The following is a 14,442-nucleotide window of genomic DNA, read 5'->3' as shown; positions in this document are numbered from 1 at the left end:
TCTGTGAGTTTTGGGCGTTCTGTTGGTGTCGTTCCCGCGGAGACGCCGCCGCAGCAGGTGGAGAGGTTCGGCCGTGTTTGTGCTTTTGTCAAGAGAATCGTAAAACGCTTTGTAATGAAATAGCTGGAGTGGGATGGGCCCTTTGAGCCGCACCGTCGCATATTTCTGTCCGATTTTGAACAGGGAGGGAAAACCTGCTTTTTACATCAGAACAGAGTGAGGTCATAAAAGTACAAACACTTTAATGTGTTTATTTTTACGATCATGTTTCACACAAAATGGATTATTGTGAGTTTTGAGTCGTGTTTTAATGCTGTTTCCTCCTCAAAAACAGACCTGGAGTTGTGTTTTTTCTGGTTTTGTTTCATTCACACATGTTTGAGTAACACTTTATTATTAGTCTGTCTATCTCAAAATGCTCTGTTCCAACTTGTGATGTCATCAAGTGGTAGTTTTCAAGTTTAGTTTAATTTTCTTTTACCTTTAGTTCAGTAGAAATCGACAATTCCAGAGCAGAAATGATCCAAATGATTCTAGTGAAGGTGTGTGGAGTTTGAAAACACAATGGAAGCACTTCCTATATCACCACTTTATGACATCACAAGGTGGAGCAGAGTGTTTTTTCCGTTTGAGAGAAGAGCTCAGTCTAAATCGGCAGAACTCCAGGTCTGTTTGTGATGAGGAAACTACATTAAAAAAGATCAGAAAATAGAGTAATATTGGCCCTTTAAAGGCTCATTAAATATGTGTGCTTAAAGCTGCACTGCGTAACTTTTCTGGTGGAGGGTCTCCTGCCTACTTGTCTCCATGGAGATGTTATTGCGTCGCCTGGAATGTTCCATGCTGTGACTTAAAACATTTCCGTCTAGCGTTTATTCATTTACGGGTGTTTCTGTCGCTCAAAAATACAGTAGTTCCTCCTGTGAGTAGGGGCGCCTCTCCACAGATCTGACCTGTAATGTAGCCTAGCGCTGTGAGCTGCTCGTCTCCCTCGTGATAAATGGGTTAAATCTACACTGCGGAACATTCCAGACAAAGCAATGACATCTCCATCGAGACAAGCATCTCTATTCACAGAAGGAATTATATTATTATTATATTATTAAATATAAACACCTGAAATGAATAAATCCAAGGACTAAACCAGGTCTAAACCAGGTCTAAACCAGGTCTAAACCAGGTCTAAACCAGGACTAAACCAGGTCTAAACCAGGTCTAAACCAGGTCTAAACCAGGTCTAAACCAGGTCTAAACCCTAAACCAGGACTAAACCAGGACTAAACCAGGACTAAACCAGGTCTAAACCAGGTCTAAACCAGGAGGTCTAAACCAGGTCTAAACCAGGTCTAAACCAGGTCTAAACCAGGTCTAAACCAGGTCTAAACCAGGTCTAAACCAGGACTAAACCAGGTCTAAACCAGGTCTAAACCAGGACTAAACCAGGACTAAACCAGGACTAAACCAGGACTAAACCAGGTCTAAACCAGGTCTAAACCAGGTCTAAACCAGGACTAAACCAGGTCTAAACCAGGTCTAAACCAGGTCTAAACCAGGTCTAAACCAGGTCTAAACCAGGTCTAAACCAGGTCTAAACCAGGTCTAAACCAGGTCTAAACCAGGTCTAACGGTTGTTGATCCTTCGTCAGGCCGTATAAAGGAGACAGGACACAGTGTGGAGTCTGTCCGCTTTATTCCCTCTGTGACATATAAATAACCAATTAATATGTCTCCGGTGTCGGCACTGACTCCCCTCCTCTGCAGTTTCCAACAAGCCACTCAGAGCGGAAGCCAAACTTACAGACTGGCTAATTTATGTAAATGTATGAACAACAAAATCATTTAAAATCTAGTGGAGCAGCTATCTAGAGAAACAAATGCACACTATTCACAAAAATAAAACAAAATAAATCATACCTGTGACATATAAATAACCAATTAATATGTCTCCGGTGTCGGCACTGGCTCCCCTCTGCAACATGAAAACAACACCGTGAGACGGATGTTCATTTTCGCGGCAATCAGCACTAGGCTATGATATTAAGCTAATAATTTTTTTTTTTCTTTACGATACAAATAAAATATATAAAACTCAAAATCAGCACACCACAAAACATTCATTACACGTAAAAGAAGTTGTCTTGTCAATGTGTTCTTGTATTTTTATTTGTGTGCTGATTTTGTGAAATATATTCTTTCATACTTGGACAGAACTCACCCTCTGCAGTTTCCAACGAGCCACTGAGAGGGGAAGCCAAACTACCAAAATAAAATACACAGGGGAGCAGTGCGGACTTCCGGGTTTTCAAAATAAAATGTTAAAACGATAAAATTCACATAAATTACAAATAAACATGAAATACAAACAAAAAAATGTGCATTTTTAACTCCGTTACACAGGACTAAACCAGGACTAAACCAGGACTAAACCAGGTCTAAACCAGGTCTAAACCAGGTCTAAACCAGGTCTAAACCAGGACAAAACCAGGACAAAACCAGGTCTAAACCAGGACTAACCAGGTCTAAACCAGGTCTAAACCAGGACAAAACCAGGTCTAAACCAGGACTAGACCAGGTCTAAACCAGGACAAAACCAGGACAAAACCAGGTCTAAACCAGGTCTAAACCAGGTCTAAACCAGGTCTAAACCAGGACTAAACCAGGACCAGGACTAACCAGGACTAACCAGGACTAAACCAGGTCTAAACCAGGACAAAACCAGGACAAAACCAGGACAAAACCAGGACAAAACCAGGACAAAACCAGGTCTAAACCAGGTCTAAACCAGGACTAACCAGGACTAACCAGGACTAACCAGGACTAAACCAGGACTAAACCAGGACTAAACCAGGACTAAACCAGGACAAAACCAGGACAAAACCAGGACCCTGTAATGAATAAATCCTAGATGAAAATGTTTAAAGTCATACTATGGAACATTCCAGACGATGCAATAACATCTCCATGGAGACGAGACGAGGCAAGGCAGGTACACAAAGTAATTCAAAGTGCTTTACAGAACAAGATATACATTAACATCACAAAACAAACGGATCAAAACATCAATAAACATCGTAAAATTAAAATTATAAGAGGGAAGAGTGTGGAATAAAAAAAACTTTCATGTTACAGGTAGCGGGCCATCCCCCAGAAAAGTTGCACAATGTAGCTTTAGTAGTAATATCCAAATTTCTCTCTGCCATATTTTCACGATATGCAGGTTTTGGGTTCATCATAAACCAAAGAGTTATGATTTAAAAGTGCTTAATAAGTAAGTTCATGGTGTAAATTGGGCTGAAACAGAGCGAAGGAGCAAAGCATCATGGTCTATGTAGTGCCGTCTGTTTCCTTTAGTGATTTCTGCAACAATAACAATGAAAGAACAAAGAAATGTGTAATTTGATTTATTGTGATGGTCCAGGATATTACTGAGAGACTTTTAACAGTAAGATCACAACATTTCTGTTATTTAATACTGACCGTGCGTTTCTGTATGTTTTTTTGTGTGTGTTTTTGTGTGTTTTCAGAGCTGGAGGAGTCCCTGGTGATAAACTGGTCTCTGGAGCTGGTCTCGGGTCTGGACTCTCGTCTCTACGCGCTGTGGAACGGCTCCGCGGGGGACTGTCTGCTGGACTCGGTGCTGCAGGCGTCCTGGGGCGTGTGCGACACCGACTCTGTCCTGAGGAGGGCGCTGCACCAGAGCCTCAACCACTGCTCCCACTGGTGAGACACAAACACCAACGCGCCGCACATGACCGACGATTATACACACAGAGGGGAGAGGGAGTGTGTCTGTCGACGAGTTTCACAAACCACAGGCTCCTGAAAATGTGCCGCTGAACATTCAATCAATCAATCAATCAACAACTTTATTAATCCCAAAGGGCAATTCAGTTCGCACATCTCTGGTCATGCACAATATATAAATATAAATAATAAAGAGAAAGAAAGACAGACACCAGACGTTCGAACCTCAGAGCATCAGGGACACAGCAACAAATTCACTTTCCGTTTAAAATCCTTATGGCAGAAGGAATAAAAGATTTGGTGTAGCGGTTAGTCCTTTGCCTGTGGGGTGACATAGCGCCTCCCAGAGGGCATCTTCACGAACTGTGAGTGCAGAACATGGTTAGTCTGGCTCAGTTTGGCCTTAGTCTTTTGTAACACCCGATGTCTCCACACAGACGCCAAATCCTCCGTCTGAACACCACTGATTTTGCTGCAAACTTTTACAATCTGGTTCAGACTGTTCTCGTCTTTCACAGATAATCCATAAAACCAACAGATAAAAGAAAAGGTCAACAAACTTTCAATAAAAGAATGATAAAAATTATTTAAAATATTAGACGATACATTAAAAGAGCTGAGCTTCTGCATCAAGTGAACCCGCTGCTGTCCTCATTTGACGATGTGCTCAGTGTTCTTATCGAACCTTAAAGAGGAATCAAACACAGTTCCCAAGTACTTATAAGAGTCGACCATTTCTATGGCTTCTCCATGGATGGAACTGGCTGTTGGGCTGTGGACTTTTTTCCGGAAGCTCGGCCATGGTCAGAGTTTACTCCCTGCAGGAGAGAGAGGAGGACAGTATCATCTGAAAACTTGATCATGTAGCTGCCCTCATTTGCGGACCTACAACTGTCTGTATACAAAATATAGAGCAGCGGAGACAGAACACATTCTGCTATAGAAATACACGCAGAAACCCCCAGCACGATGTTACTACGAAGTATCACTACAGCAAGTTTTTGGGTTTGTGACTAATAGTACAAACCAGGGGTGTAACGGTTCGTGTATTTGTGCTGAATCATTTCGGTGCAGGTCTGTGCACGAGTGAGTTTGCGCAATTTGTGTGTGTTTACATTTCACCGCGACATGTGCAGCTCCACAGAGACTCGGCTCTTTAATATTCACGAGGGAACTTGTGATTGGGACAGTGTTTCCCGCAGAGCTTTACTGTCAGAGCGGCCGACTTCACAATATCTGGGTTTTCACGTGACGTCACGGGGCTACGTTTGTCAGCGCGCGAAATCAGATGGAGGGCAGGAAGTGAACCGACTGGAGGAAGCTCCTGAGACACTGTTGTGCTTTTGTCTGGAAAGTGCCTTTGTGTTGTGTAGTTTACAGCTGTGCCAATTGTTCTAACCGAGAAAAGGAAAAGCGATTTTTTTTTTGTTTTTTTGTTGTTTTTTTTAGAGTACCGAATAGGGATGGGCATGATTAATCGATTACGTTAATTTTAATCGACAAACCGAATGTATGTTGCTGTGTGTATCGTGACCAAACAGGTGTGTACATGTGTCTCTGCATCAGAAGGAGCGAGACACAAACAGTGGGTCAGTCTGTAACGAACCGAAGCACAAATGTGGATTTAACCATGATTTGTACAAGAAATTCCACACTTTCCGTTGCGTTGGGACAAGTGTGAGTCCATGTGCACAGTGTATAAAGCAGCACATATGTTTCTGTGTCCAGTGGGAAAAAGTTTTTCCAGGTGAGAGTCGCTCAATGTGGATGACGAGGCCCCGCCCCCCTCCCCCCGTACGCTGTCCTGGTTTTGACAAACACAAATCTGGTCACACTGACCTGTATTCACCTGAGTCATGTCTTTTAATCCGACAGAAATTGAACCACATCAGCGACACAAGAGCTGGAGTTTTATCTTCGCTTAGTTTATGCAAATTAGTGATGTGGTTTTAAGTTTTGTTTCTGTGAGATTTGAACAAAACTGAATTAAACACATTATAATGTCAAACAGCTGATGTGGCTCTAGAGTCGTTATGTTTATATGTCGTAAAGTTGAATTTATTTCAGCAGATTAGTAGTGCAGATAGTAATAATAATGATGATCATTTTAATATAAAAACGTTAATGATTAATGGATAATCGATCGTTAATTCTTCCGACGATCGATTAAGAAAATTTCATCAAATGCCCGTCCCTAGTACCGAAGACAGTCGTCCACAAAGGTCAGAAATGGGAAAAGCTGACAGAACAGCGCCGTAAAAAGTGGATCACAAACCTGTTTTTACGGTCGGGAGGAGCAGAATCCGCAAATTATTAACAACTAACGGCTAACGACGTTTGTTGACATTAAATAGTTCAGATAGAGGTCACTGCCGATCACTGCAGTTTTTCCCATAACGGTCGATACACATAAAATAAGAGAAACACTCACCCCGGCGAAGACCAAACCATAATCATCAATTAGGTGTTTTGCACCAAGGTTGTGGACACATCCACTGACAAAAAAAGTGATATTCTTCCAAACTTCTGTACGTCTTCATCTGCTGTCTGGTGTAGAACGACGTCTGGAGAAGGTAGTTTGTGATATCCACTGCCTTGATTGTCGGCAAGTCGAAAATTCACAAATTTTTATAAGCTAGAGGGTCATGTCCAATATATTTGTTGACTAACTGCTCGTACCTTTGCCTCGCTACTGGCTTTAAATCCTGACAATAAGAACTCTCCTCCGTATCTGTGTTCTCCATAGTCGTGTTTGTCGTGTTTGTCTTCACTTCCTGCCCTCCACCTGAAATTCGTGCGTCATTGTGATCACGTGACTGAAACCCTCCTATTGCCCCTCGCCTTGTCTACGTCCCTCCGAACCACAAAAATCCTCACAAAACTACGGTCGTCGCGCCGCGGTCGTCGCTTTCGACTTTCACTGGCACGGAATCTCCATTTCCCCCGAACCTGCGATCTCTGTCCCAAGTGAAAGTGTATTTTTTTTTTACCTCTGGGTACGGAAGCCGAGAGGGGTCACAACAAACGCAAACGCCACAACAAATACAAACACGACAACACGACAAAAAGCCACAACAAACCAAAAAAAGCCACAATGGAAATCACCACGGGACTCTATTTTAATGCAAACTGTACAAACGCAACACATTAAAAAGCCACAACGGAAGTGACCGCGAGACTGTATTTTCCGACGGACCGATCAAGCGGCAAGTGAAGAAGAAGAACTACAACGTGAAACGAATAATGATAAAACAATAAATTACTTTTACTTACGTTTCCAACTTCTCCGTTCCTTTACTTTTCACGTTGTAGTTCTTCTTCTTCACTTGCCGCTTGATCGGTCCGTCGGAAAATAGAGTCCCGCGGTCACTTCCGTTGTGGCTTTTTAATGTGTTGTGGCATTTGCGTTTGTGTTGTGGCGTTTGTATTTGTTGCGGCGTTTGCATTAAAACAGAGTCCCGCGGTCATTTCCGTTGTGGCTTTTTAATGTGTTGTAGCTTTTAATGTGTTGTGGCCTTTTAATGTGTTGTGGCTTTTAATGTGTTGTGGCTTTTTAATGTGTTGTGGCTTTTTAATGTATTGTGGCTTTTTAATGTGTTGTGGCATTTGCGTTTGTGTTGCGGCGTTTGTATTTGTTGCGGCGTTTGCATTAAAATAGAGTCCCGCGGTCATTTCCGTTGTGGCTTTTTAATGTGTTGTGGCTTTTTAATGTGTTGCGGCATTTGTGTTTGTGTTGTGGCATTTGCGTTTGTGTTGTGGTGTTTGTATTTGTTGCGGCGTTTGCATTAAAATAGAGTCCCGCGGTCATTTCCGTTGTGGCTTTTTTTTTTTGGTTTGTTGTTTGGCTTTTTGTTGTGTTGTCGCATTTGTGTTTGTTGCGGCGTTTGCGTTTGTTGCGACCCCTCTCGGCTTCCGTATCTGAGGACGTTGTAACTGCAGCTGAACTTACTGCAGACAATGTGGACACGTTAGTTTTTCTGGCCAAAAATATGAAGATTGAGTAAAACTTGATGCTGGAACTGTTAGTGCAGCAGTTTTACTTTTTGAAAAGTTGTGTTTACTGTTTACAAGGAATTTATTTTTTTATAATATTTCAAACATTTGTTGCTTATTTGAGAATATTTTAGGCTAGGTTTATATGATGACGCAAAAGTGGCATCGCGTCTTCACTTTTTATTCCGCGTTTAGACAAGCGTTTTCGGGAGGAAGTCTGTGTGCATACTGTGCCGCAAAAGTGTGTGGAATTTGGTGCATGCCGTCCGTCATGTTTGTTTCTGTGTACTATATGTTTGTGACGTGAGCAGATCTGAGCAGAGTTTTGCGTCTTGGGCAGTGTAGACGGAAACACTACGGTGGAGCGCGTTTAACTTTTCCACTCTGGAGGGTGGATTCAGATTTTTGCGTTTTTAATCCCTCAAAAACGCCGTCACCGTCTAAACAAAAGACACTTCTGGTAAAATATCTTGTCGTTTTTACGTGCGAGTGTTGCAGCAGTTTGCATTTATTTTATTTTCCCGTTTGTATAATGTTAAAACAAATTGATGGTTTATTAAAAACATAAATAAACGGTAAGCAAATGGTTTTACATTTTGTTACCAACTGAACCGAAAATGAACCGAACCGTGAGCTCAAAACCGAGGTACGAACCGAACTGTGATTTTTGTACCGTTACTCTCCTGGTCCAGATGAAGTCACAGTGTGAGTCTCTTTCCTCCATCTGAGGGAGCGACATCATCACACTGTAGAATCTGAAAACCACCACTGGGACGTTTTATCCATAAATATATTTTGTGCCAGAGCCTTAATCTGCAGACAGAGACACGTCCACGAGTCATGATGGTGCAGGTGCTGGGGTTTAGTGGAGACAGTTCAGCTCAGAGACACATTTTAGATTAGTGATGTTGGATGAGACCTCAGGTTTAAAACACTGTAGACCAGGCTTGTCCAAACTACGGCACGTGGGCCAAATGCGGCCCTCAGACAAATTTTTTTTGGCCCTCAGGCTTCCAGGTGAATTGGCCCATCAATTAAAAATCTGCTTTTTACTGCAAGTTTTTTGAAAATCTGCCTTGATAAAGCCGAATATTTAACATTAAGTGTGTGTTTTTAAAGATCTTAGCCTGAATAAAGACTGATGGTTCATTCGAACGTGTTAAACATGCACATATTTCAATTATTTACTGTTCTGAGCACCAGTTTACAGCCCTCGATCGGCCCTCTGCTTCGTCTGTGTTTTGATATGTGGCCCTTGATGAAAAAAGTTTGGACACCGCTGCTGTAGACACTGTGTTGTTGTGTTCTGTGGCGCCATCTAGTGGTTTGAAAAATGAACTGCCTCCTGTGTAGAAGCTTTGACACAGAACAGGACTCGATTATACGGACAAAAACACTCATCTATCACAGTTATTTTGATAACAAATGAAAGAACTGAACAGGAAGGTGATGCAAACTCATTAAAACAAATCACAGATTGTTGTACAAAAAAGTCAAGTACAAATATGTGACACGTGACGAGGCGACTGTTGTGAAAATGACCTGGGACTGATGAGAGTGAAGAGTGAGCCGCACACAACAGGCCTGTGTTCTGTTTCTCCGGGGTTCGCTCCTCGTTCTGACATGTTCCCGACACCAGACAAACTCAACAACACAGAAGATGAATCGTCACGTGACTTTTTAAAAACTGACACACACAGGCGTCACTGTCTGAGCTCGACACAAGTTTCTACACCTCGACTCGTTTGGCCTGTCACTATTTCAGTTTTAAAATGACTGGATTTGAAACTGGCAACACAAATGAGAGAGTCACATGATGCTCATTCTGGTTTCTGATTGGATAAAAGTCTGGACTATTGTACAATAAATAATAATTGTGAGAAAAGTAAATCTTTTGTGAGCTCCACTTAGGACAACCAGGTCTAAACCAGGTCTAAACCAGGTCTGGACCAGGTCTGGACCAGGACTGGACCAGGACCAAACCAGGTCTTAACCAGGTCTTAACCAGGACTAAACCAGGACTAAACCAGGTCTAAACCAGGTCTAAACCAGGTCTAAACCAGGTCTAAACCAGGTCTAAACCAGGTCTAAACCAGGTCTAAACCAGGACTGGACCAGGACTGGACCAGGACTGGACCAGGACTGGACCAGGGACCAGGACTGGACCAGGTGGACCAGGACCGGACCAGGACCAACCAGGACCGAACCAGGACCAAACCAGGACCAAACCAGGACTTAACCAGGACTTAACCAGGTCTAAACCAGGTCTAAACCAGGTCTAAACCAGGACTAAACCAGGTTTCTGATTGGATAAAAATCTGGAACCAAAACATCAGATTATAACATAAACAACTTAATTACAAAAACACTGGACATGATGATTAAGACTAAATCAAGATTACTGTTATGATTTGATTTGAACATATTTATTTTGTGTTTGGGGACTCGTTTAGCTCATGTTTATGGAATTTAAAATCAAAATCTTACAAACGGTTCCTTTTTTAAATGAAGAGAAAACAGATCCCAGACGCTGATACTGAACGGAGCCAGAGGAAGTTTACACAGACTCTATAAATACACCCTCCTCTTCCTCCTCTACCCCCTCTCCTCCTCCTCCTCCTCTTGTACTTCATAGTTGGGAGTATTTAGAGTATTTAGAGTGTGTGTTGTGGTTGCAGGTTCTATTCCCGGTGGAAGGAGTGGGAGTCGTTGTACGCTCAGAGCTGTGGCCTTCACTTTTCACTCCGAGAAGAACAGTGGAGGAAAGACTGGGCCTTTATCCTCAGTCTGGCCAGTCAGGTCTGTACTACAACTACTACTACTACTACCACGACTACTTCTGTGGCTTGTTGTATCAGAGGGTTCAGTCAGTTACAGCGCCTCCTCTGGTCGCTCACAGAATCACGTGAGTTTTGTCTGTGTGTTTCAGTGTGGAGCGTCTCTGGAACAGACTCACATCTTTGTCCTCAGTCACATCCTGCGCCGTCCCATCATCGTCTACGCCGTCAAGTACTACAAGAGCTTCAGAGGAGAGACGCTCGGGTTCACCAGGTTTCAAGGTACTAATACTACAAGTACTACAGTTGGGGTACGTCAGAGTACAGGAAGAGCGTTCCAGACACCGCTCCTCTGTGTGGATCAGAACACAGAGTCTGGCTGAGACAGGACGTGACAAAATGGGCCTTTGTCCCATTTTAAATTCACATTATTTTATGTTAAACATTTTGATTTTGAAAAGAGACTCAGGCCTGGGAAAAGAAATCTTCGCTTTGCTTTGAAACTCACCTTGGAAAGTCGCCTGGGGGAAGTACTTCCTGCTGAGCGGGGCAGAAAACAAAACCGGTGTTGGCAGTGAGGAGGAGACTTCTGTGCAGGTTGTTCGATTTGAGTCACTTATTCTTTTCTGTTTTTTGTACTTTATTTTACGCTACTCCAGACGTCTGTTTTAAGATACATTTTGTCTGGCTAAAGACACTTTTTTTTTGTTGTCGTCTCCATCTACTTTGACCACGTTGGGCCAGTTTCCCCACACAGAATAAAGCCGATAAACCAGGAAAATGTGCACAGAAAAGTGACTCCAAGTGACAGAGACACAGAGTTAAATCTGTCACTGCCTCAGGTTCAAACACCTGGACTCTGCTCTGGCTACATGCTTCTTGTTCCTCTTCCAGTTTGTTTGCTTTACTTGTGTGACAGGTGCGTACCTGTCGTTGAGTTTGTTTCTCTCTTGTGTGACAGGTGCGTACCTGTCGTTGAGTTTGTTTCTCTCTTGTGTGACAGGTGCGTACCTGTCGTTGAGTTTGTTTCTCTCTTGTGTGACAGGTGCGTACCTGTCGTTGAGTTTGTTTCTCTCTTGTGTGACAGGTGCGTACCTGTCGTTGAGTTTGTTTCTCTTGTGTGACAGGTGCGTACCTGTCGTTGAGTTTGTTTCTCTCTTGTGTGACAGGTGCGTACCTGTCGTTGAGTTTGTTTCTCTCTTGTGTGACAGGTGCGTACCTGTCGTTGAGTTTGTTTCTCTCTTGTGTGACAGGTGCGTACCTGTCGTTGAGTTTGTTTCTCTTGTGTGACAGGTGCGTACCTGTCGTTGAGTTTGTTTCTCTCTTGTGTGACAGGTGCGTACCTGTCGTTGAGTTTGTTTCTCTCTTGTGTGACAGGTGCGTACCTGTCGTTGAGTTTGTTTCTCTCTTGTGTGACAGGTGCGTACCTGTCGTTGAGTTTGTTTCTCTCTTGTGTGACAGGTGCGTACCTGTCGTTGAGTTTGTTTCTCTCTTGTGTGACAGGTGTGTACCTGCCGTTGCTGTGGGAGCAGAGTTTCTGTTGGAAAAGTCCCATCGCTCTGGGTTACACTCGTGGACATTTCTCTGCGCTGGTTTCCATGGAGACGGACGGGTTCGATAACCGCGGCGCCGGCGCCAACCTCAACTCTGACGACATCACCGTTACTCTGCTGCCATTGGTCGACAGCGACAGGAAGCTGCTGCCCGTGCACTTCCTGTCCGCTCAAGAGGTACGATCCTCACGATATCGATACCGAATCACCAGATTTATGGATGTTTCAGTCTTCGCGTCGTCTAAACTCTGACGTATCTGACGTTTGTTTGTTTTTGTTGTTGTTTGTGTCAGATGGGCACGGAGGAGCAGCAGGAGCGCCTCTTGCGTTCCTGGTTGGACTGTTGCGTGACGGAGGGCGGGACTTTGGCCGCGGTGCAGAAGAGCAGCCGGAGCCACCCGTTGGTCGCTCAGATGATTGACAGGTGGCTGGACCGCTACCGGCACATGAGGGACTGCGGCTTCGACGACGACGAGTAAACGAAAGAAACAAAAGAAACGAAGAACTTTATTATTACTACAAACTGGAACAAAAACAAAGACTTCTGCAAAACCTTTAATGTGTGATGATGCATGCGAGTGTGAATTTAACCAGCAGAAAATACGTTTAAAATCCAGAAAAAAGCACACGTGAATCTGTCCAGTGGCTGTTTCCATGACGATTATTCAATAAAAAAAAACACACACATAAAAAATGTTTTACTAGGAATAACAGCAATACTCTTCTAATCTGATCTTTAAAGCTGCAACGTGTAACTTTTCTGGTTGAGGGTCCAGCCAACAGCTTGTTTCCATGGAGATGTTGCGTTTTTTTTTGCTTGAAATGTTCCACAGTATTCCTTTAAACTTGCATTTTTGCTTTTAATGCGCAAAAATACGTTCAAAAACAACAGCATTGTTACTGTGCTTGTTTCCACGGAGATAAAAAAAAAAAAAAAGCCTAATGCTGCACTGTGGAACATTCCAGGAAAAGCGGTGTACTGTCTCCATGGAAACGAGCGAGTCTACAAGAAAAATTATACAGTGAATCTTTAATTTGGTAGGTTTTTTCTTCTTAAATCCATCTTGAATATTTTATGTAAGAAATTTAGTCAAAATTTAGTCAAAATTGTGGAAAATTTAGTTTTTTTTTTCCTCGAATAAGTTTAATTTTCATCAGCGTATTTTAACAGTTGACGGACATTTTCTGTTTTGCTTCTGTTTACTTCCATAAATGATCTGAAAATGATAGTATTTCAGTCTAAAATTTGCCTTAAAAAGCTTAAAATCTCTTCAAATTTACCAAATATTTCGATTTTTTTGTGATCTTTTGTCATGGAAACAGCCGCGTCTTCACCGATCTCCTGCAATAATAAAACTACGTTAAACTACATAAGAACCGCATAAGCTGCACTATAATGGAAAAAGAGATTTTTGTGTGAAATTTCAAAGCACCTCTTTTACTTTTCATTATTTATTTGTTTAGAAGAGTTTTAGGTTTTGGATTTTCGGACCCGTTTCAACGCGTTTGGGTGGATTTCATTTTGCACGATGTTCAAAGAGTTTAAAGAGTGAGTTTACTGACGTTTTGAAGTGTTTCGGATGAAGATGTAGATTTATTATTATTATTGTTATTATGGGATGAGGGAGAGAAAACCAAACCTTTGTATCAAGTGTGGATTAAATTTGTCTCACCTCAAACTCTGGAGTCTGTTTTTTTATTTTATTTTTTTCAATTTAAACATTTTTTTTTTTACTTATTTTGTTTTTTATTTTAAACTTCAAACTGGATTTTAATTTTTTACATTTTTATTTTATTCAAATAGTTTTGTTTTTTTTATTAACATTTTTATTAAAAACAAATTTAATTTTATTTGGTATTTTTATTTTTTACTTAAAAGTGGATTTTAATTTTTAAAAGTTTTTATTCCATTCAATTTTTTAAATATATATTTTTATATATTTATAGATTTTAATATAAGATTTATATTAAAACTTATTTTATTTTTATTCTAAACTTAACTCCGGATTTTTATTTTTTTTTTTTTACCTTTTTATTTTATTCTGTTATTTTATATTATTTTGTATTTTTATTCTATTTTTTTTTATTAAAACTAATTAGATTTTTAAAATTTGAATTAAATTTGATTATTTATACATTAAAAAAAAAAATATATATATATATATATATATATATTTTTTTTTTTGTTTTTTCTGCATATTTATTAAAGCTTAAATTTTTTACTTGTCAAATATCAAGAGAAAAATCGAACCGTTTGGAAGACCAGCAGTGAACGCTGAGTCATTGTAGAAATGTGATGTTATGAATTTAATTTGATCCAGAACCGTCCAAAAGTCCAGAACAAATCAAATCAAATAATGAGGTTAATTGTGACA

The 14,442-nt window shown here is 41.3% G+C and overlaps 1 protein-coding gene across 1 annotated transcript in view; it reads left to right on the top strand.

Annotated features, from left to right (window-relative positions):
- The window catches only part of LOC110168503 (ubiquitin thioesterase Zranb1-like), a 35,341-nt gene extending 21,595 nt beyond the window's left edge, over positions 1-13,746 (top strand). The window contains 5 exon segments of the mRNA XM_020933939.2: positions 3,525-3,720; positions 10,416-10,536; positions 10,667-10,796; positions 12,018-12,244; positions 12,361-13,746. Of these exon segments, the coding sequence (XP_020789598.2) occupies positions 3,525-3,720; positions 10,416-10,536; positions 10,667-10,796; positions 12,018-12,244; positions 12,361-12,546 (860 nt within the window). The 3' untranslated portion in view covers positions 12,547-13,746.
- Positions 13,747-14,442: the final 696 nt, after the last annotated feature.

The sequence above is a fragment of the Boleophthalmus pectinirostris genome, unplaced genomic scaffold (genome assembly GCF_026225935.1).
Source record: "Boleophthalmus pectinirostris isolate CB_2022bp ecotype Guang Dong unplaced genomic scaffold, ASM2622593v1 HiC_scaffold_14, whole genome shotgun sequence".
NCBI classification, from domain to species: domain Eukaryota; kingdom Metazoa; phylum Chordata; class Actinopteri; order Gobiiformes; family Gobiidae; genus Boleophthalmus; species Boleophthalmus pectinirostris.
Note: the sequence above shows the minus strand (reverse complement) of the source record. Positions and strands in the feature narration are given on the sequence as shown.